At 43.1% G+C, this 24,868-nt stretch overlaps 1 protein-coding gene across 2 annotated transcripts in view; it reads right to left on the bottom strand.

Annotated features, from left to right (window-relative positions):
* The window catches only part of SMIM28 (small integral membrane protein 28), a 36,435-nt gene extending 24,043 nt beyond the window's left edge, over nucleotides 1–12,392 (bottom strand). For both annotated transcript variants that reach the window (XR_011031179.1, XM_068279497.1), the window contains exon 1: nucleotides 12,090–12,392. Coding sequence is in view for 1 of the 2 variants with exons in the window: in XM_068279497.1 (XP_068135598.1) it covers nucleotides 12,090–12,200 (111 nt within the window). In the remaining variant the exon portion in view is untranslated. The remainder of the gene's footprint in view (nucleotides 1–12,089) is intronic.
* Between the last annotated feature and the right edge of the window lie 12,476 nt (nucleotides 12,393–24,868).

The raw sequence follows: 24,868 nt of genomic DNA, 5'->3' as shown, positions 1-24,868 counted from the left end.
TCAGCCTCCATGAAAAGGGAAAGGTGACATCTACATGTCTCAATATGGGTGCAGAACAGAACAGTTTCTTTAGAGTGGAAAAAGCAGCATGGGCCTCTGTGGACCAGTGGTGAGTATCTGCCCCTTTCTTGGTGAGACTGGTGAGAGGCGAGATTACCGTAGAGTACCCCTTTATGAACCTCCTGCAGTAGTTGGCGAACCCCAGAAATCTTTGGAGTGCCTTCAGTCCCACAGGCTGAGGCCACGCCAAGACAGCAGAAACCTTTCCAGGGTTCATAGAGAGGCCAGAGGTCGAGATAATGTACCCCAAAAAGGCGACAGAGGTCACTTCGAAAATGCATTTTTCCAATTTGGCAGACAGCAGATTCTGTCTCAATTTCCGTAACACAAACTTAACATGTTTCCTATGTTCTGAGAGGTTGGATGTAAAAATCAGTATATCGTCTAGATACACCAAGACGAACCTGCCCAACACCTCCCTGAACACCTCGTTAATCAGCTCCTGGAAGACGGCCGGGGCGTTACACAACCCGTGGGCATCACCAGGTACTTGTAATGCCCATCGCGTGTGTTAAAGGCCGTCTTCCATTCATCACCGTCCCTGATACGTACAAGGTTGTATGCACCCCTCAAATCCAGTTTCGAGAAAATGTTTGCATTGGTGACCTGAGTAAACAAATTGTCAATTAAAGGCAAAGGATAGCGATTTTTTTTTTTACTGTAATCTTATTTAAGCCCCGATAATCAATGCAGGAACGGAGGCCTCCATCCTTCTTTTTCACAAAAAAAAATCCTGCCCCTGCTGGTGACCGAGAGGGGACGAATAAAACCTTTAGCCAAATTTTCTCTGATGTATTCTTGCATAGCCAATTTCTCTGGCCCAGACAAATTATAGAGATGACCTGGGGCATACAACCAGACCTGAGATCGATGGGACAATCAAAGGGACGGTGGGGAGGAAGTTTATCCGCTGATTTGGGACAAAACACATCAGAAAATTCTGAATACTGGCTTGGCAAACCTTCCACCTGAATCTTGGTGTTACCGAAGGTTACCTTCGCTAAACAATGATGATGGCAAAGGGTAGACCAGCTAGTTAGCTGACCTGAAGCCCAATTGATCTGAGGGGAGTGAAGTTGTAACCATGGCATGCCAAGAATGATCGTGGAAGTTGTCATCCGCAAAACCAGAAATTGTAGACTCTCTCTATGTAACACCCCCACCGTGACCCTTAACTCTGGGGTCTGAGACAGAGGGTATTTACTCTGCAGAGGAGAGTAGTCTACTGCAGTGACCAGAATCTGTTGATTCAAAGAAAAAATAGTAATCCCCAATTTCTTCGCAAATTCGTAATCCATAAAGTTGGCTGCTGAGCCAGAGTCTAGGAAGTCTAGTCTAGAGAGATGAATCTACCTGGCTATCTGGGGTTCTCTTTGGACAACTGTTGAACACAAAAGACAAGGCCATGTCTGGCTACATATCCGTAAGCAGTGGCTGCATGGTGTAATGGTTAAGGGCTCAAATCTCAGCTCTGTCTGTTCAGTAAGCCAGCACCTATTCAGTAGGAGACCTTAGGCAAGTCTTCCTAACACTGCTACTGCCTATAGAACATGCCCTAGTGGCTGCAGCTCTGTTGCTTTGAGTCCGTCAGGAGAAAAGTGTGATATAAATGTTATTTGTCTTGTCTACTTTTTCTCTTGTATTGAGCATAAATGGTAAATTTTAGGCCAGCTTCAGTTACTACTGTTGTGGTACAGTGGTTAGTGTGCTTGCCCACCACACAGTGAGACCCAGGTTCAAATCCCAGCCAATGTGAGTTGGCTTTTATGCTACAAATCCTTAAAGGGAACCTAAACAGAGAAGGATATGGATTTTTCCTTTTAAAATAATACCAGTTGCCTGAATTGCCTGCTGATCCTGTGTCTCTAATACTTTTAGCCACAGCCCCTGAACAAGCATGCAGATCAGGTGCTCTGACTGAAGTCAGACTGGATTAGCTGCATGCTTGTTTCAGGGTGTGATACAGCCACTATTGCAGTCACAAAGATCAGCTGGACTGCCAGGCAACTGGTATTGTTTACAGGAAACATCCATATCACTCTCAGTTAAGGTTCCCTTTAAGCAACCTAATGTTTCTATTGCATTGAGCATGAATGGTACATTTTAGGCCAGCTTCAGTTACTACTGTAGTGGTACAGTGGTTAGGGTGACTTGCCCACCACACAGTGAGAGCTGGGTTCGATACCCAGCCATAGTATGATGTAAACTGGTTTTTGAAATAGTATAATTCCCTGGCAGATGAGACCCTCCTCCCTCCGGTAGGAGGGAATAGGTAGAAGAGTAGAAGGGAGGAGGGAGGAGACCCACAAGAGGCTAATTAAAATCTCCCTAGCAGAGTGTGTAGCAGCTGTCCCATAACTAATTAGTGTAGGCAGACAACTGAGTCAAATGGTATAAGGACCTTGCTTGGAGGAGGGAGGGTGGGTGGGCTTAAAGCAGTGAGACCAGTGTGTTTGGCAATAATGTGTCTGCTGACAGTGATATGGAGGGTCAAAGTTTTGCTCAATAAAGCATTATGGGGCGGATTGAACTTCCGCAAAAGTTCCCCTGATCCAGGCGCACACGAACCCCCAAATTTTGCCTGGAACCGTTCGCAGGCGAACTGTTCGCGACATCTCTAATTGCTTCCAGTACAGGAAGAGTTAAAGGGAATATCCGAGCTCATAAAAAAAAAAACATCTACTACATGTACATGTTGGCTGTAAGGGGCTGGAGGAAGCCCCGGGTAAGTAGATGGTTTTTTTTTATGAGCTCAGACATTCCCTTTAAGAAACTTCAGTTGTTATCTATGCAAAAGAGTTTCTCTGAGCTCTACAACCAAACTTGGTCAGCTAAAGTGTTGTTTTCTGAAGCACTTCTATATCAAAGAAACAGTGAAAGATAATGTCAGATAAGATTTTACTGCAGGGAAGTTCAAAGGGGTCATTAGCTCTGCTTTATTTCATAGTTTAAAATGCAGAGTGTAGTATATAAACTGAAAATATTAGAGAATGATGCAATGTTATAAAAAAGCTATAGAACTGAAAATAAAAATAGGAGACTTGTAACATCTGAAACTATGACGGCTGCGGATACGCAGGCTATACCCACCGCCGCCTTTGTTCCCTGTTCACAGGCCTTATCCGTCCCGGCGGCATCCAGCACGCCGGGAACGGCATTGTCTCTTGCTCATAGGGTCTCTGTATCGCGCGGGCGCTCACGGAGACAGGACCTTTATGCTGGAAGAAGGCACGTCAGCTGACCTGCCGGTTGGCTGATGTCAGGAGTGACTCGCGCTGCTCGGATTGGCTGATTGCTAGAGAGTGTGGCGCTGGGCTCTCCTCGGCTTCTTAAGCCTTCACAGATCATTGGCAACTCGTCTGCTGTTGCGAATACACTCGTGTTAGCGCTCAGACCTAGTGAGGTTCCTGTTGATGATAGATGTATATGCAGTGTTTGCGATATACATCTATCTATAGTTAGTTATTATTACATTGTACTCTGATAACCTGTGTATGATTCTGGCTACTCTATGACCTTGCTATTGCTAAACGATTCTGTACCTCTGTCTTTCTGACTTTGGTTGCTGAACCTCTGCCTGATATTAACTATCTCTACCTGCCTGTTATCGAATCTTGCCTGTCTGACTACTCTACTCACCAGTGGGCCCTAGCCACTGGTGAGGTGCTCTAGCTATTAGAACCTACCAGCCCCTCTGGTAAGGTTCAGACTTACTTGCAAAGCTCCAGTGACTGTTAGTACCTTACCAGCTCCTCTGGGAAGGTCAAGTTAAACTATTCAGTCATTTGTGCTGTTAGTACCTTACCAGCTCCTCTGGTAAGGTTTAGCCAAACTTTTTTAATTCTTTCATTATTAGTACTTTGCCAGCTCCTCTGGTAAAGGTATTGTTATTTGTGTTGGTAGACCCTCCAGCTCCTCTGGAGAAGTCTATACTGTTGCACCAAACACCACACCTTACTCTCAGCTAGCTATACTAGTATAATTGGTGATACTGCAGATCACCACATAATTAGGTATAGCGTCTGTATTATTGGTGATTCTGCAGATCACAAATAATCAGACGTCTAAGTTGCAGCACCCAATCGTTACAAGACTCTTTTCTTTGCTACTAATGTTCTATGAATTATCCATACTACACATACAATTCATACGTTTTTTTTTCACTTCAGTGTCACTTTAATTAATGTTATTTTGAAATAACAATATCAGCTATTTTCTTAAACCTTTTGCGGATGTAGTTAATTGAACTTTTGGCCTTTGTTATCCCTGTCAGGGTGTAGATTGCAATTTCTGATCGCCAGGTGGTCCCATCCCGTTGCTCTTTCGCTGCTGCAGTCCGCTTGCTCAGCTGTCTAATGACATCTATGCTACGTATGCCTGTCAGGAGCCGATTTTATTGGCTCCTGACCCTGTGATCACTGTCAGCCAGTCACAGTCATTACAGTACGAATTTGGGAGAGGGGGGAGGGGGAGGGGGCGGTCAAAAGGCCCAGGTCCCTAAAGGGAATGTCCGAGTAGGGGAAAAAAATGACATTTACTTACCCGGGGCTTCCTCCAGCCCCTTGCAGCCGACATGTCCTTTGCAGCAGCTCCACTCCCAGCCGTTGGCTCAGGTCCCCGCCGGTTCAGAGGCTGACCTTGCGAGGTCATCTTTTACTGTGCCTGTGTGAGCGCCGCTGTCAATCACTGGCAAGTGGAGTGGAGTGTACTGCGCTGGCACACCACATGTGAATGATTGACAGCGGCGCTCGCACAGGCGCTTTTGAGGACGTGGACGTTTAGATGCATGGACCCCGGGCTGGAAGCGGAGCTGCAGCAAGGGATATGTAGGCTGCATGGAGCCCAAGGTAAGTAAATGGTCATTTTTTTCCCCCTGCTCGGATATTCCCTTTAGAGGAAATATCTGGGCTTTATTGAAACACAAAGTGCAGATTCTAGGCTAGAAATTAAGTGCAGTTTGTACTTATGGCTTAAAGAGGAACTGTCACGAAAATCTTAAAATTGAAAACACATACAAATAAGAAGCACTTTTTCTCCCATTATAAAATGAGCCATAACCTCCCTGCTCGCTGCACAGTTTTTTGGCAATTGGATGGAAAAACTGCCATTCAGTAAGTGCTTTAACCCTCCTCTTATGTTAGGGTCAGAACCGACCCGTTTTCAGGCTTTGAATGTCTATAAGTATCACATAAATTTATTTATTGCATCAATATTTTTTTACTTTGTCAGGAACCTCTATTTAAACAATGTAATAGAAAAATAATCCTTTTAACTAAATTAGAAAATACTGTGGTGAAAATTATGACGTTTATGGTGTTAGGGTCAATTCTGACCCAGTTATGATATAGGATTATAGAACACTAATAAGTGCCAAAACAGAGATACTAGAGCAAAATCTGACAAGCTTGCTCCCATAAGGGATGTCTGGGAGAAATGGGTTCAGCTCCTTCCACTAATGTTTCACCCTGGGCCTCAGGTAACAGTAGATGAACGTTTGATCCCTTTCCATGGAAATTGCCCCTTCCGGCAGTATATGCCCAGTAAGCCAGGCAAATACGGCATAAAAATCTGGGCAGCCTGTGATGCAAAAACAAGCTATGCATGGAACCTACAAATTTACCCCGGCAAACCCGAAAGTGGCATCCCTGAGAAAAAACAAGGACTTGATATGACTACTGGACTGCGGGGTCACAATATCACATGTGACAATTTTTTTACCAGCTATGACCTTGGACAAGAACTTCTCAGGAGGAAACTTACCATGGTAGGCACAATAAAAAAAAATAAACCTGAGCTGCACACTGAAATTTTGCAAGTGAAGGACAGAGCTCCACTTTCTTCAAAATTTGCTTTTACAGACACCACCACTGTTGTTTCATATTGTCCCAAAAAAATAAAAATGTGATACTTATGTCCACTTTTCACAAAGATGCAGCTGTGTCATCAAGAAGTGACAAAAAGCCCACAATTATCCTGCATTACAATAAAAACAAAGGGGGAGTGGACAACCTGGACAAGCTGACTGCTACCTATACTTGTCAGCGAATGACCAGCGGATGGCCGATGGTTGTGTTTTATAACATCCTAGATGTGTCTGCATGCAATGCATTTGTGTTATGGACCCACATCCACCCAGGTTGGAACACAAAAAAGAATAACAAGCGGAGAATATTTCTCGAGGAGCTAGGAAGTTCCCTTGTCAAGGCCCACATTGAGCAAAGGAAACGGGTGTCTCGAGATCCAATCGCTGCAGCCATGATCAGACAGATGCAGAGTTCATCAAGCACTCCATCCACACCATCAACAACACAAAGAGAATCAGTGCCAGCATCCTCATCATCATCTAGCCTTGCCACAACATCAACCAGCACAGCCACAACTCCAGTGATGCCATCTGATTCTAAAAGAAAGAGGTGTCATGTCTGCCCCAGCAATAAGGACAGAAAGACACACACATTATGCTTCCACTGTAAAAAATATATCTGCAAAGAACATGCTAAAAGTGTCAGCTTTTGCCACACATGCATCTAAAAACACCCACACAAACACATGCAAGTTCTTGCACAAAGATGCTTTGAAACTAGTACTTGATTTCTATTGGTTTGCCTTGCTTGATTGTGTGTTTGACCTTCCAAGTCTACATTTTGTATTATTACTTGCTTTTCATTGTTTATGAATGTTTTATGTAAAAAAAAAAAAAAAAAAAGACTTTTGGCTATATTCTTGAAGTAAATATATATGGGTCAAAATTGACCCTAACACCATCAATGTTATTATAGTTAGTGTTATTAAAATAAAAATATAAAAAAAATATTTAAGAGATGTGTTCAAATACTCCTCAGCAACATTCTGGTGACATAACAACCTTTTATTTACTTATAATATTCTATTTAGGTTTATTTTACCATTTTTTAAATTTGAAAATGAGAAGTATGCTATCAAAAGAAAGGTTAAAGGGGTCACACCAAAAATAAATTAATATAAAACCAATAAATAAAATAAAACCAATCTTTTCAAGGATAAAGAAGCCTAACAAGGTAACCAAGAGGTAAGAAACAAATTGGATGATAAATATTTGTTCAGAGGGTATTTTATGGCTGATTTAAGACACGGGTCAAAACCGACCCGTTAACATCATGGATAGTAACAGAAAGCTAACATAAGAGGAGGGTTAAAAAATAAATAAAAACCCCGAGAACCCCTCTATGAGAAGATGGGCTAGTCCAAAATCTGTCGGTAATGACAGATTTCTACTACTTACTGTAAGTGACAGCAACATAGGAGAAAAGTAAGTTATGGCTCATTTTCAAATTTTAAGATTTTCGAGGCAGTTCCTCTTTAAACTGAAGTGCAAAAGTAATGTTTAATAATAGCAACACATGGAGAAGGGAAAACTGATGCCCAAGGGAGCTGTGCATGAAAGAGAGGGACTACACTAAATGCATGGATACATATGGAAGAGGGGGCTGCACATGGAATGGGAGGGGTACTGCTGCACATGGGAGCCACAACATACTTGGCCTAGGGGCACCAAAAGAATAAATCCAGCCTTGTTGACTATCTGTACATAGTTCTGTTGCAAGCTTCCTCTTCAGGCATGATAAAGAACTGGATCAGAGCTGTGTCAGTCCTTTACATCAGGTGTTTTGTGGCTACACGTTATGGGTGTGAAGATTCTGATGTTCACACTTGTGTTATGACCCTTGCAAGATGGGCCCCAGGCTGTGAGGGTCATCAAGGAGAGGCAAGGGAAAGGGTGTGACCATTGGATCGGCCTCATCAAAATGATGCTGGTGGGCCCCATGATTTGTAGTTATGCCCTTGCAACAATGTGCTCTGAACTTTCATTTTCATGACATTGCTTTATTATTCTGTGTTTACACATTACAGCAGAGTCTACACGTCTGCAGAATTATCTTGGCACAAAGAAAGAGTAATACTGTAATAACAGTCTGGGGCTAGAAAAATAGGTATTAAGATTGTAGTGCTGGGATTAAACTTTCCACACAGGCAGGAGAATTCCCAGATGGCTTCAAACATGGCGCCCTTCAGAATGAAATTTGTTAAAGATTTTGGACAAAAAGTAGAAATAATAAAAATTGCACCCTGCAGAAAGAAAACAGAGACAACAGGAGCCCAAATGGTGCAGTATGTCACAGTACCAGAAGTATGTAAAATACTCACAAAGGTGGGTTACAGAAGGGCAACCGACCACTAGAAGCAGGTGGAGGTGTATAACCCCAACTCCACTCGGGTGACCAGACAGAGCTGGTGATGGTTGCACTCTTGATAAAAAGCAATCCTCAAATTACCTAAATTGGTCCAAGAGGGTTGATCCCCCTCCAAAAGGAGGGAGAAGGCACAGGATAAAGGGGAAAGAGGCACCCAGAGAAGATAAAATACGTTTATAGAATTTTATTGCACTGGCAACGCATTTCATGGGTGCATACCCACTTCCTGAGGAAGTGGGTATGCACCCACGAAACGCGCTTGCCAGTGCAATAAAATTCTCTTTATACGTGAATTTGTCTTCATTGAGGTAAGCCACCTCACTTTTTTTCATTTTATTTGTTTTTAACATATTTTATCTTCCCTGTTTCCCCTTTATCTTGTTATATAGTTTATTCATCATGTCACTTTTGTCACTGTAATTACCAGTTCTGTGTTGTTTTGTACCGCATGTTTGTTTCTTACTTTGTACAGCACCACAGATTATATCAGTGCTTTATAGATCAATAATAATAATAAAAAAAAAAAATAATATACTGCTGATAGATATCACTGCTTATATATACCCCAGTGGTCTCTTTCATCTTTAACCACTTGCCGACCGCGCACTCATAACGCGCGTCGGCAAAGTGGCATCTGCAGGACCAGCGACACAGATCTGCATCGCCGGCTGCAGGCTAATTAATCAGGAAGCAGCCGCTCGCGTGAGCAGCTGTTTCCTGTCATTTCACGGCGGGGGGCTCCGTGAATAGCCTGCGGGCAGCCGATTGCGGCTCGCAGGCTAAATGTAAACATAAGCAGAAATAATCCGCTTTGTTTACATTTGTACAACGCTGCTAACCGTAGCAGCGTTGTACCAGATCAGCGATCCCCGGCCAATCAGCGGCCGGGGATCGCTGTCACATGACAGGCAGGAGCCTGTTAGAGGCTGCACAGGACAGATCCGTTCCTGTGCAGCCTCCGATCTCCGGGGAAGGGAGGGAGGAGAGGGAGAGGGGGAATCCTGCGGTGGAGGGGGCTTTGAGGTGCCCCCCCCCCGTCAGCCACACGCAGGCAGGAGCGATCAGACCCCCCCAGCACATCATCCCCCTAGTGGGGAAAAAAGGGGGGTGATCTGGTCGCTCTGTCTGGTGTTTGATCTGTGCTGGGGGCTGTAGAGCCCACCCAGCACAGATCTACTAAATCAGCGCTGGTCCTTAAGGGGGTAAAGACTGGGTCATCAAGTGGTTAAGGTCTCTTGCAATAACCAAACTGTTAATAGGCACAGTTTTCAGGGGTCTTGTGGGAAGATGGGCAGAGGAGAAAAATGTATTGAGAACATATGTGATCATTACACTGTCTTTTCAAAGCTACCTAATCTATAGGCATGCTCCTTATCTACTGGCTAGCTAGTCTGGAGCATCTTCCATTGAACCTGATCTGGCTTTCTCTCAGCTGCTAAATGACAGCAGCGTGTTGTAGCATTACCTTAAAAGGTCCATCCCATGAAGGGAATTTTTCAAATGTAACAGTCATTATATATGGATTGGTAATTTGAGACAACCTAGTTTCTATAATTCGAAACCCCACTAGGCCAAGATCATAGCCTTGGAATGGTTATGCAAATAGCGCTTTAACTTTGCGACAAGTTTCATCCAATTACCCCAAGTTTGTCATTAAATGACAGTGCTGGTGCCATCACATTACCGCATTCCCTTCTGTCCTGAAACAAAGCCTAGTACAGGGGCCAGATACTTGCGTACACTTTATGTACTCCCTGCTTCACCAGCTTGGCAGTTTTCCATGTAGCCACAGAGATAATACAAAAGAAAAGGGAGGCTAAGCACAGGCGCTAGGGAATACTATGAGGAAAGCTTGTTGAATGGTATAAAAAGTCTAAAGAGCTAGATTAAATGCATTTTTTTTGTGCTTAAAGAATTTCCTGAAACTTATTTTTTTTTTTTCACATTGCGTTTGACTGTTTATATTTTTTTTTCCAGTCTATCAGATTGTTCTGCTTTTAAAATGTCATTGTAAGAGACAGGACATACAATATTGGCTGATATTCCTATCAGTTCTGCTAATACACCACGGAAAGATAAAAATATGCCTGGTTATGCTGTCTGCCACATCTCCTGATTATTTCCTGTTATTGTCTATAATACGAGTTGCAAGAGGCATGTTTTCTATGTATTGCGGTGACAACACTATTAGATTATAGTCTAGAAAACATTATGAACATATATCAGATTATATATACAGTATACTGTATATTTTGCAGCAGTGTACAAATGAGACTATGCAACACTATCCTGATGAATCAATAAGTCACCATTCAGACTTACAGCTCATTGTTGGATATATTAACATTACTGCTATTGTAATGACTATAAGTATAGTAAACAGCAAAATATGTGTATTAATAAACACAATCAAGTATTTATTTTTTGATTTGTGCCATTTAAAATGTGATTTAATAAAAAAAAAAATTTTGAAAGGTTATTGTGTAAAGCAGTATACTGTAGACAACAATGTAAACAGTATAAATGGCTTGACACGGCACGGATTGTTTTAATAATGTAAATTACTATTTTGGTCCATTTACTTAAATCAGGTGATACACTTTAATTTGTTTTCCATTTATCTACAAATGTATCAACATATTTGGTAAAATAATCTATAGTGACTAAACTCCAATTATTTCTGACATATTTCTAGTATTTTTTTTTAATTCTTAATTTGCATTGTTAGTGATATTATTATTATTATTATTATTATTATTATTATTATTAGGTTAAATCGTTGTTGAGAGATAGAGACTTTTTTGTTTTGTTTTGCACAATCTAGCCATTTAATCAGCTCTTTTACTCACCATATCAACCCAGCTATTTCCTGTTATTAACTTAAATTCTACCCATTAGTACATTATGGATAAGCAGTCAAGACCTCACTCAATTAACTGCAACCAAAATGTAAGTCAGCTTATTTTTTTAATTATTAAATTATCCACCAACTCCTCTATGAAGTACTAACCCAACAAATGTGATCTGCTCATTATTATTACTCCTACGGAAAGTCGTATGGTACATAGTAATGGAATATAGGTTCATGCATTAATCCTTAATGACAGTCCGCAGTGCTGAATATCCTCTAACAACTATCCAGCTAAACAAGTGCATCCTTCACTCACGTATAAATGCCTGTTTACCATGACCACATTTATGCATGCCTTTAAAATGCTGATCTTCAAATCTTAATACCGTGTCAAGCTTTTTATCCTGCACTGCTTTGTAGTTGCTATTTTTGGACATGCAGCGCAAATTCAGCTTCTTGCACACAGTTCCTTTATATATAGTGTGTAGTGCAATGCAACAATAAATAACAAAAACAAGCTTTGACTATGTTTAGTAAATATAACCCTTCATAATAAACAGAAAGGGCACACCAAATAGTCACACCAAAAAAGTCACACAAATGTCAAACTATTAATTATGCATAAAGTCTTATGATTCCAGCAACATTTCTTTAGCCTTTTTCCTTTAACTATATTTCAGTCATGTATTCTGCAACCAACTTTTTCAATGTTTTCATCTTTGCACATTAACCCCTTTTAGCAAGACATCCATCCAGATGATACAATAACTGAGATTTTATATTATTGTTTATGAAATCAATAACAAAGTACATAACCACTAATTTCACATGTTGCTAATCTAGTTCTTAGAATATCAATCAGTTATATCTGCCCTCTATGTATTTAGACATATTTATTACATCAAATGTTATTGTTTGATTAACCACTGATGAAGTTATTTACCTACCTGCAGTTTTGTTTCGTCGAGGGGTAATCCAGGTTCACTTGTCATCCACTCATAGCTGCCCCTGCCTGCATGTCCAAATTTACTCCAGCTGCTGTCCAAGAGCCACCGCATTCTTTTAAATAAAGCTGTGGCTGTTGCCTAAATTCCAGTCTCCAAGATGCCGACTTTCCCACAATCCCTCTCTTTGCCTGCCCTGTCAAAGCTGGAGGCCTGAAAGCTAATGATCATTGGTATAAGTTACCTTATGTTATTAACAACAGTGGAGAAAAAGTGTGGCCAGACTACACTATCAGCCCAACTCAATCTCTCTGGATTTGTTACGGTGGCCTACATTACCAGAGAGCTGGCATCAGGTATCAGGGAAGGGCAGAGCTCTGATTGGATGATTCTCTGTAGAAGGATTATTAAAGGAGAATTTGCCAGCACATGGTCTAATTCTGAACAGATAACCTTCTACATTTAGATTGTGGAGTAAATGAGATGCTGTAACAATCACCCAGTGCAAGAGAGATACAATAAAACTCTGTGTATTTTTCCCCTCATAGCATGTGAACCATTGATGTAAACAGTGAAGTGTTGTACAGGGAGGAGCAATAAAGGTCAGAGGCAGCAAGGACATGGGCTAAGTGACATGCTGAATTATTTAGAACCATTAGCATTTAGATGTTAATGATAAATCTGTGGAAAGCTTTTAGCCTATAAAAGGTTCTCGCTATTTGGAAGATATGATTACGCGCAGACTGCAAAAAGTAGAGTCATGTAATACCAGTGCAAACAATATTCCTTAAAGAAAAGGTTTAACTCATTGTAATCCAACATTATTCTTGTGCCTATTCTGTAGTCACAAACCTATATTTCTGGTCACTAATGGTAGCCATGCATCTAGCGATGTATGGGCAGATTCGATCAAGAGACAAATCTCTCTCTTATCGAATCTGATAAGAGAGATCTGTCAGCTGCTCATACACCACAGGCTGATTCCCGATCAATTTCAGCATGAAATCTCTCGGGAATCGGCCTTGTGCGCCGCATACGTCGCATGGCCGCCCAGGCGCTGTACCTCCCTAATGTAAATGTCCCCCTAATGTAAATGCCCCCGAATAAAGTGTATACATTACCTCTCCGCGGCCTCCGCTTGTCCCTCGCAGGCTTCCGGGATCCATGTCGGCATACACGCGCACCCCACTTGGTTTCCTAGTAAGGGTGTGTGTGTGACGTCACGTTCGCCCTTACTAGGAAACCAAGTGGGGCGTGCGCGTTTGGAGAGGGGAATGCTTCTGGAGGAGCAGGGGGACTAGTGCAGGCTGTGGACAGGCAATGTATATACTTTACACAGGGCACCAGGGGGACAGTTAAATTAGGAAAGACAGCGTCAGGGGTTTCACCGCGTTCGTCGATTGTCGGAAAATTGCACGCCGTTACCACCGTGCACCTGATCGAGCAACATCTTGCAGCATGCGCGATTGAGAATGCAACCAATTTTCGTCCCGAAATTGGTCGCATTCTCGGTCAGGCATGCACTTGGTGGCACAGATTTTCATCTGATTTGGTTATAATAATCAAATTGGCCAAGTCGCCTGATGTATGGTCACCTTTACCGTTTTTTTTGTGTGTCATCATCTTACATGTTATCAGTTTGCTTGGCAGGACTTGCATTTCAAGATTGTTATGGTTAATTATGTAATTATATTAAATCAACTGCAGGAAGTTATGCAGTAGCAGCAGAATAAGGTTTAATGGCAAGACCCTGCGCCCTAAGAAATAACTATATAGGTACCCATTAGCCCTCTTCTCCCCCCACATACCCCCCTGGCAGAGCAGTAGAGCAGCCTTATGCATTACCTTCCTCCAGCGGCGAGGCAGGTCCTCCTCACTCATGTGCAGTGCAGCGCAGCACTGTGTACCTGTCTCCTTGCCGCTTCAGCCTCTGCATGTCATGTGACATGCATCTGGAGCAGTAAGGTGACTCTTTATGGGGAGTGAGGAAGACCTGTCCTGTCTCCGGACACAGGTAATGTATACACTCTGCTGCATTTTAAGTAAAGGAGCAGACCCCCTTAGACTCTGGGCCCTCTGTGATGGCAATTTGCGGGGGGTCACCTATGGATAGACTTACTAGAAGAGCTGGATCATCCACAAAGCAAACCTAGGCAGCTGCCTTGGGCCTGGAGAGAGGCTAGGGGCCTGGCGAATGCTAGCCCCCACCAAATCTAACAAAAAAAAAGCCAGGTGACCATCAACAGTGGACAAAAACTGCTATCTTGTTTACGGCCCCATTTTGTCTTAATTCTTTTCTGCTTACTAGTCACTAGCAAGGCCTGACTGCAGTGGAAATTGCAGCTGAACCTGCCCCCATAGTGATTACCACATGACTACATGAGGACTAATTTGTGACTGTTGGGTAAAGAAAGGGGAGCGTTGAGCCAGCAGTTTGTGTTAACTATCCATTGCAACAGGTACTTTCAATAAATGTAATATAGCAGAGAAGAAAGATTTTGTTCACAGTATTAAATACACCTTTTCTTTTCTAAAATATATTGTAATTATTTGCTTTAACAAATTAAAATTTTAAAGGAAATTCCAATCAAAACTTGCATGTTTCTAGTTTTGGATTTACCGGGTAAGGATAAGAACATTTATCACTATTTATTGCAATCTGTGTTAATTTTCGAGGCCTTATCCTTACTTCCTGCCCTAGTACAGGGCTGACTTCCTGTCCCAGCACAGGGGACACCAAGAACAAGGCATAGGGTGGAATGACCAAGACATTTCTAAAAACAGTTTTTAGTAAAGTAGGGAAGAGTGAAAATAGAGTAAATCCCGCTGATGGGGACACAGACAGCAATAAATTAAATGCGCAAGAAGTTTTAAACTTCCCACTTTCACTTTATCCAAAATAATTGCAAATTTTGATGGGGTACAAGCCTGGTCCATGCCCAACAGAATGGTGCTTCAGTTATATTGGGGTAGTCACTAAACTGCTGTAATCAGAAAAACGTGTGTAAAGGCTTATGTACAAAGAGTAGAGCACCGAGCATGTTAGGTGTTTCAGTTAGACTGGTTTCACACTGTAGGTGCTGTGTGTGAACTGCAATGGAGACTAGACAAACATGTTAATTCAAAGCCTGCATGCAGCGAGTTCGATTAATGTGATCTGTTACAATGCAGAGATGTGAACAGGCCTCATAGAATTGTTGAATCGTATTTTAGTTGACATGCAGAATGCTTCTGCAATGTAACTGATACAATGTGAAAGGACCCTTGTTTCATGTTTCGGTTAGCGTCAGATGTTTTGGTTATAGGGTTAAGGCCCATTTCCATTACATGCGGTGCAATGTGGTCACATAGCCGGATCGCACCGCGGGTGGCCTGAAACCAATGTACGGCAATGGAACAGTTTCCATTGCATGCGGAGCGATCCGATAATCTGCAGCATGTTGCAGATTCTCACACAGCTGCATCCGCCTGCCATCCCCTCCATACATACCTCCATGATGCGAACAACAGCAGAAGTGATGCGATGCGACTAGGTAGCCGCACGAGCATCAATTCATAGTGGAAATGGGTCCTTAGTGTTAGAGGACAGGGATGGGAAGGGTTAGATTACTGCTGGGGAAAAAAAACTAAAAAAAAAAAAAAAAAAACTGTCGCTAACTGAACAAGGATATATTTAATACTAGCTGATGGCCTGGCATTGCCCGGGTATGTACTTGGCCGGTGTTGGCTCTGCCCACTTTTTCTAACCCTAACACACAATTACTTAATTACTCAATGACTTAGTTTGCGAGCTTTGTAGTGTTTGGCACCAATAATTTGCATTGAAATGAAATAAATCTGATTGGCCCCACCCCCTTTTCTGAATTTGATCCCCAGTCACCCAATGACCAACTGTACCAGGTTTGAGGCTTGTTCCATTAACATTGCAAGAATGGCAGGAATTAAATATTCCCCTTGAAAATCAATAGGTGAATTTTGATTGCCTTTTGTAGGCTCCACCCACTTTTCTGAATATAATCCCAGTCACCCAGTGGCCAACTGTGCAAAGTTTGAGAACCCTACCATAAACAGTGTAAGAATGGCTGCAATTTACATCTTCCCAGTGAAATTTGTGTTTGTCTCTGCCCACCGATGACCCAGCGTTGCCCGGGTATGTATTTGGCTGGTGTTGGCTTTGCCCACTTTTTCTAACCCTAACACACAATTACTCAATTACCAAGTTTGTGAACTTCGCAGTCTTTGTCATCAGTAATTTGCATTGAAATGAAACAAATCTGATTGGCTTTTTGTGGCTCCACCCCCTTTTCTGAATTTGAACCCCAGTCACCAAATGACCAACTGTACAAGGTTTAAAGCTAGTGCCATTAACAGTGCAAGAATGGAAGCAATTAAATATTCCCCTTGAAAGACAATCAGAGAATTTTGATTGACTCCACTCGCTTTTCTGAACATTAATCCATCCCAGTCACCCAGTGACCAACTGTGCAAAGTTTGAGAACCCTGCCAGTGTAAGAATGGCTGCAGTTTACATTTTCAAGTGAAAATTGTATTTGTCTCTGCCCACTGATGACCCAGCGTTGCCCAGGTATGTATTTGGCTGGTGTTGGCTGCACCCACTTTTTCTAACCCAAACACACAATTACTCAATTATTCAAAGAACAAGTTTGTGAGCTTTGTGGTCTTTGGCATCAATAATTTTCGTTGAAATGAAACAAATCTGATTAGCTGTTTGTGGCTCCACTCCCTTTTCTGAATTTGATTCCCAGTCACCCAATGACCAATTGTACTGGGTTTGAGGCTTGTGCCATTAACATTGCAAGAATGGCAGGAATTAAATATTCCCCTTGAAAATCAATAGGTGAATTTTGATTGGCTTTTGTAGGCCCCACCCACTTTTCTGAATATTAATCCCAATCACCCAGTGACCAGCTGTGCAAAGTTTGAGAACCCTACCATAAACAATGTAAGAATGGCTGCAGTTTACATTTTTCCAGTTAAATTTGTATTTGTTTTCCACCAAAGTTTTGGTTATGAGGATAAAAAGTATCCTATAAGTTATTCCAGGTAATGTACTATGTGTGTGCCAAATTTCATTCAAATCCTTTCAGCTATTGTTGCGTGATTGAGTAACAAAACATCCAAACTTTCGCATTTATATTAGTGAGATTATATTACCAATATTCTCAGTATTATCTCACGCGCTCTCGCTCCGGCCTGCAGGCATGGCTATGCCGCCGGAGCGAGAGCGCGTGAGCCAAGCGTTCCTCCACTAACATACCACACTACTATCTGGCCGGCCAGAGAAGATCTGTGAGAGCGCACCCGGAACTAAACAAGTGATGGCAGCGTGTATCGCGGGACGCCGCGAACACAAGCCTGGAAGTGCGGTGGTGAGGCAAAGTAACAAGAGGTGGTGAGTGCTGCATTGCAGCGTCAGTGATTACAAACCAAAGCGGACTGTGCAGTGTCTCATTCCTATCAGCCTAAGAAGGTTTAATAAACGAAGCTGTAAGGAAGCAGAGTGTTGTTCAGCTATGGAACTTTGATACTGTATATGAAGAAATAAGGCACCTTTGGAGAGTTGATGTGGAAGCTTCCATTACTATTTACTTAGGGAGGCCTGTTTTCATTGCAGGAGTAAACTGACAGCTGCTGTTTGCATAGACTTACGATCTGGCCATACGATTGTGTGTGTGTGGTGTGCATGGGGAGCGCTCCAATCCACATTGGCAATTGTTTTTAGGGGGGAGGGGGTTGATTATTGAGGTGATTGTGCTATCTTGTTATTTAATACATTTTGTTATGTATTGTGAGAAACAGGTTCTCTAGTGTTTTTGATTAAAGGAATACTATCGATAACCAAGTGTTCTAAAATGACAGTGTACAAATAATGTCTAAGAGGCTGTGTAAACATTTTTCTACTTTTCATAGTAAATATCAGTGGCAAAAACTGTAATTTATTGAGGGTAGGATTTAGCTATATTGGGACAAATCAATTGCAGAAGGGGTGTCTGCTTCAGTGCAGAGCCAGAGTTGCATATCAGACTACAGAAAGCAAATATCAAACATCAAACTCTGAAAGCAAAAACAGTTACATTTCCTCTGCTCTCTTCAGACACTTCAGTCAGAAACAGAGCTCTCAACAGCTGCAGCTCCTGTGTCCTGTCTCTCTCTGTCACACACAGAGTTACACATAGAGTTAACTGATCAAGTGTGAGGGGAATTTCCCCTCTCCTCATGGCTCAGTCAGCCGTCAGTTTTGGCGTCAGTAAACTTTGAATGTATTTTGCTAACCGTAAACAAAGAAGTTGCTACTAAAATGTATACACCAGTACTTAGCAGCACTTCCCAAACAATTCCTGTGTCAATTGAAAAAAATATGTGAATCGATAGTATTCCTTTAAGTTTATTGGTACCTTGTTTCTCCTCCATTGGAGTATATGCACAAATCATTAACTTGTTCACCATAATTAATTTGTTGACATTTGTGATTTAACTTACTAAAGCATAGCTGTCTTTGTGGGTGACACTGCATAGATAGAACCCACAGATAGTTGCCAACCCGGCCTGCTGGTATTTGTAGTCCCACACTGGCAGCACACTGTATTACCATACAATTGCATATCTTTTCACTGCATTTGTAATTTAACTTACTAAAGCATACCTGTCTTTGTGGGTGACACTGCATAGATAGAGCCCACAGACAGTTGCCAGCCCGGCCAGCTGGGATTTGTAGCCCCACACCGGCAACACACTGAATTACCATACCATTGCATATCTTTTCACTGCATTTATGATTTAACTTACTAAAGCATACCTGTCTTTGTGGGTGACACTGTATAGATAGAGCACACAGACAGTCGCCAGCCAGGCCAGCTGGGATTTGTAGTCCCACACTGGCAGCACACTGTATTATACCAGAGCATACCTTTCCTCTGTACCCGTGTGACAGCACACTCTGGGCTGGTGCACACCGAGCGGCTTTTTGGGCGTTTTCAGATCCGCTTGCGGCTGCGGATCCGCTTGGTCAATGTATGTCAATGGGGTGGTGCACACCGGAGCAGGCTGCGTTTTGCAGAAACGAAAAATGCCTGGGTGAGGCATTTTTTGGATTGTGGATGCGTTTCTGCCTCAATGTTAAGTATAGGAAAAACGCAAACCGCTCTGAAAAACGCCTGTTCAGAGCGGTTTTGCAGGCGTTTTTGTTACAGAAGCTGTTCAGTAACAGCTTTACTGTAACAATATATGAAATCTACTATACTGAAAACCGCAGCAGCAATCCGCAAAACGCTAGCAAAACGCCATAGAAAAATAAAAAAAAGCGTTTCAAAATCTGCTAGCATTTTGCGGATCTGCTAGCGGTTTTTGGTGTGCACTAGCCCTCTATTATACCAGTGCATACCTTTCCTCTGTACCTGTGTGACAGCACACTCTATTATACCAGTGCATACCTTTCCACTGTATCTATAATTGAAAATACTATACCATAGCTCCCTTTGTGGGTGACACTGCATACAGCCCACAGAGAGACAGTGACAGTTAGCTAGTATGTTCTGTATTGCTGAAACCACCCCAAAACAAAAACCCTTTTGAGGGCTCATAGTCTATTTTTTTGTTTGTGTGTGTGTGTGTGTGTGTGTGTGTGTGTGTGTGTGTGTGTGTGTGTGTGTGTGTGAGAGAGACAGACACTGCATACAGGCCAGGCCACAGGCATTGCTGGGCTTTGCAGTTCTACTATAGTCTTCTATCTATTACAAGCCAGCACACTGTCTATCATCATAAGCTGTGCTTAGCTTCCAACTGTATCTGTTATTGATATCTGTGTGGGTTACACACTGCATACAGGCCAGTCAGTTGCTGGCCCTTGTAGTTCTACTATACTATTGCAAGCAAGCCAGCACACGGTCTATCATAAGCAGTGCTTAGCTTGCAACTGTATTTGTGATTGAAAGTACTATATAGGATATCTCTCTCTGTGTGGTAAAGTACACAGCCCAGTGATACACAGACACGCACAGCTGCTGTGTATTCGACACTGATTGAGTGCCTCTTTGTGATTACACACACGGTCTACCACTATTGAATATTGTTAGTACTACTGCATACTCCCTCCCCCCCCCAATATGGAAAAAATAACAAACAGAGACAGGGGCAGGCCACCCGGCAGGTCTGTTCGAGGTGGTGCTGACATGATTTCGTGCGACCCTCGACCAAAGTACAGTGTTTGGAAGGCACGCACCCTCAACTCCCAAGATTCTGCAGACATAGTGGATTTCATAACACCTCATCTTCCTCAGCTTCCGCATTGAACCGTGACATATCTTCCTCCTCCTGCTCTGATGCGGGCACACCACTTAACGCTCAGCCGGCAGCCACCACCGCTACTACTAGCACCACAGCCGCTCCACATCAGATGCCGCAGGAGTTATTCTCACATGATTGTGGGGAATTAACTCATTCACAACCATTATTCTTACAAGTTGAAGGTGCTGAGGAAGTTACACCACCTCATATGTCTGAGTTAGGCGTCACTATGGATGTAAGGTGTGAGGATGATGAAGTACCTGTTGTTGGTGCAGTTTTGGAGGTGTCTGATACAAGCAAAGCTGTGGAGGAGGATGATGATGATCCTAATATGGATCTCACATGGGTTCCAAATAGACGAGATGAACAGGGGACAGTTCAGAGGGGATGTCAGAGAGGAGGAGATGAGTTGCTGTAAGAAGCAGGGGGAGCACGTTGCAAACAGCTCATGGCAGTGTCCGCAGCCATGTATCGCCACCTAGGGACAGCCTGCCAGCACGCCCTTCAACGTCAGATGCTGCCACCACCACAATGCTGTCAACCCACAGCTCACCAGTGTGGAGTTATTTTTGTGTCTCTGCCTCAGATTACTGCAATGCCATCTGTACTATCTGCTACCAAAAATTGAGTCGTGGAAAAAGCAATATCCACCTAGGAACATCAGCCTTACAAAGGCACTTGATCAAGAAGCACAAACACCAATGGGATGAGAGCGTGAGGAAAAGCAGCACGCAAACCCAAACCCACCCTCTTCCTCCTCCAGGTGCAGCATCTTCAGCCACTTTATCCTCTGCTGCCCTTGCACCTTCACAGCCACCTTCCTCCACTCCACCTCTCACCTTGAGCAGTTCCTGCTCCTTTGCCCACAGGAGCCAGGTGTCCATTAAGGAAGTCTTTGAGCGGAAGAAGCCGATGTCTGCCAGTCACCCCCTTGCCCGGCGTCTGACAGCTGGCCTGGTTGAACTGTTAGCCCGCCAGCTGTTACCATACAAGCTGGTGGACTCTGCAGCCTTCTGAAAATTTGTGTCGATTGGGATACCACAATGGAAGATACCAACGCTCCTCTTGTTTGACCGCCTGCTATAACAGAAGAAAGCCATCAACAAATTTCTGTACAACTAAGGTCAGGCTTTGGGGAGCTGGAGATTTTCTGGCCGAGGTACTGGACACCCATGCGTAATGCCTGCAGGCTCATGCGTCCGTTTGAGGAGGTGACAAACTTGGTGAGTCATAGTGAAGGTGCCATCAGCGACCTGATCCCATACGCTTTCTTCCTTGAGCGTGCCGTGCATAGAGTGGTGGATCAAGCTGTACAGGAGTGTGAACAGGAAGAGGAGGAAGAGTTGTTTGAACCATCACCAGAACAAGATTTGTCATCGACACCTGCAGCATCACAGAGGAGGGGGAGAAGGAGGAGTCGTCTGGGGAAGAGTAGTCAAAGGAGGAAGGTGGCTTTGAGGAGGAGGCGAAAGAACGTCCGCAGCAGGCGTCGCAGAGGGCTTCTGCTGCTCACCTTTCCTGTGGTATTGTTCGTGGCTGGGGGGGAGGAGGAGAGCCTACCTGATATCACTTAGGAAGGGCAATAGGAGATGACTAGTAGGTCGGCATCCAACTTTGTGCAGATGGGGTCTTTCATGCTGTACAGCCTGTTGAGGGACCCCATATAGAAAAACTCAAGGGGAATGACCTGTACTGGGTGGCAATGATACTAGACCCTCGGTATGAGCACAAAGTGTCAGAGATGTTACCAAATTACTAGAAGGCACAAAGGATGCAGTACTTGCAGAACAAGCTGGCAAGTATGCTTTACAGTGCGTTTAAGGGTGATGTCACAGTACAATGGAAAACAGGTTCCAGTAATCCTCTTCCTCCGCCTCCTCCCATGTCCACGCAGGCAAGGACAGGATGCTCTAGCGAACAGATGGTGATGTTGGACATGCAGACTTTCTTTAGTCCAACGTCTAACCTCAGCCTTTTGGGATCCACCCTCCAACAACACTTCGACTGGCAGGGAGCCGACTACCTGGCCTTAAGTGCAGATATAGACACTCTGAGCAGCGAGGAACCCCTGGACTATTGGGTGCGCAGGCTTGACCTGTGGCCAGAGCTGTCACAATTCGCCATCGAACTTCTGGCTTGCAACGCCTCAAGCGTCCTGTCAGAAAGGACCTTCAGCGCAGCAGGAGGCATTGTCACTGAGAAGAGAAGTCGCCTAGGTCAAAAAAGTGTTTAGCACCTCACCTTTATTAAAATGCATGAGGTATGGATCCTGGAGTCAGTCCCCACACAGCATCTCTGCCTGCAGGCCGCTTGTCTGCCTTCTTCGCCACCACCAACAGAGTCCAGGACTCTAGGTGGATTCCTAAATTTTTAAGGCCACTGCTAGCAGCGGCTGCCTGCTACCACAAAGAATAATAATTTTTCTGGTGCGTGTACATGCCTAATTTTTCTGACTGCACTGCGGCTGCAACAACAAAACAAAAGGCATGTGCATGTGTCAATTCCCCTTTGTGATCGTTACCTTGCCACGGTGAAGGGGCTTGTGTATCGCAATGAAGCAATGTCCTATTTGAGTGTGTTGGGGGGCACACCCAAGATAATAAGGTTGTTGCTTTTATTGTGGACAGACCAAATTAAATCAGCTGGACAGTCACTGTTGTCATTGACCTACCTCAGCCCGACCATATAGGCTGGAAAACCGCCATCACGCACACCAGCACGGCCATCACTACACAAACAGCTGTTTGCATGCATTACACAGTGAGTTTGGTCTGTCAGTGTGAAGCAGTACACTACTTACACTACTTGATCCATGTATACACATGCAAGATGTTTTCAAGCACTTTATGCCTCCAATTTAGGAATGCAATGTGATTTCTGTCCTTTAGAGATTATAACCCTGCTCTGCGTCAATTCTGTAATTTTCCCCGGTACTTTTGGCGTGTATCCCACTCCGCCATGCCCCCCTCCAGGTGTCAGACCCCTTGAAAGATCTTTTCCATCACTTTTGTGGCCAGAAACAGTGTTTGTAGTTTTTAAAGTTCGCCTGCCCATTGACGTCTATTGCGGTTCGCCGAGTTCGCCAGTTAACGGACTTTTGCAGAAGTTCGCGTCCGCAATCCCAAAATCTGAGGTTCGAGCCATCTCTAGTCATAAATCCTGAACAAGCCTGCAGATCAGATGTTTCTGACTGAAGTCTATAGTTACTATGTGAGGATTTATGTAAACACATTTCTGTATCTAACATCATTTGATTCAAGCAAACCTGAAGCGAAAATAAACTTATGAGATAATGAATTATAAGCGTAGTACAGCTAAGAAGTAGAACATTAGTAGCAAAGAAAAGTCTCATTGTTTTCAAGTACAGAAAGAGTTAAACTTCAGTCATCTATGCATCATTAGCTTTGTTTCATAGTTTAAAATACAGAGTGTGGTTTGTGAACTGCAAATATGACAGAATTAAAGCGGGCTTCTTGGTGCAAACAGCGAGCCACGTAGCGCGAGTTCAGCGCGGCTGTAGCAGCAATTCTATAGCCCGCCCCCCCCCCCCCGCGTACATTGAATTTTGGAATCTGGACCCCAAATTACTTCTCGACTCTGAGGGGGAATAGTAATTAGCGCTGCCCAGAATTTGTGCGGCAGCAGGGTGAGCTGTCTTTCGGCTCTCCCTGTGCCCAAATTAAGGTGGCTACAGTAATTGTATACGACAAAATGATGCAATGTTATAGAAAAGAAAAAAAGAGCTATACAATGGAAAATAAAAAGGAGAGACTCTTTTCTTTGCTACAAACATTCATTATCCATAATGCACATGCAATTCATTATATCATAATTTTTGTTCGCTTTAGGATTGCTTTAAATAACTGCTAGCTGTAATATCCCATATTGCACATTCCCATTTTGCTCAGACCTCAGACCTGAGTTGTACTCATTCACACGGTATACAATTAGTATCACGATATGACTGACCAATTTCTTTTTCAAGCAGAAAATAGATGTATGATTATGCAAAGTCATTTTCTATTGAATTTTGATTCAGGTACCTGTACTTATAAATAAATAATACAAAACTATATAGGCTCCAACTTCTGTTTTTGTTTTGCATATGAATAATTGAAATGTGTAAAAATAACTTGTTTTGTCCTTCAAAGAATCATGCAGACTTCAGGGATTCATTTGTCTTCTATGTGAAAAAGTATGTCAAGGCCACAGATGGCAATGGCCCTGAAATTTTAACAGTTTATCTCCACTTCTCGGTTTAAAACAGGTAGTTGTATAAATCACTTGGGGAAAGTACCGATATTTTTTATATTAGGACTAAAGTCAAATAAAGAAAGCAAATAGTAAAGTAGTTCCAAACCAAAATCTTGGGTCAGCTATTGTCTAAACCGGGGCTCCTCATATGGGCATTGCTAGCCCCAAAGATCAGTGGCACGTGCCCCGGATCTATTCTGGGGTGCCCCGGACGTCCCCCAGGC

Source organism: Hyperolius riggenbachi, chromosome 4 (assembly GCF_040937935.1).
Source record: "Hyperolius riggenbachi isolate aHypRig1 chromosome 4, aHypRig1.pri, whole genome shotgun sequence".
In the NCBI taxonomy this organism is placed as follows: domain Eukaryota; kingdom Metazoa; phylum Chordata; class Amphibia; order Anura; family Hyperoliidae; genus Hyperolius; species Hyperolius riggenbachi.
The sequence above is the reverse complement of the archived record's forward strand: the minus strand, read 5'-3'. Positions and strand labels throughout refer to the sequence as shown.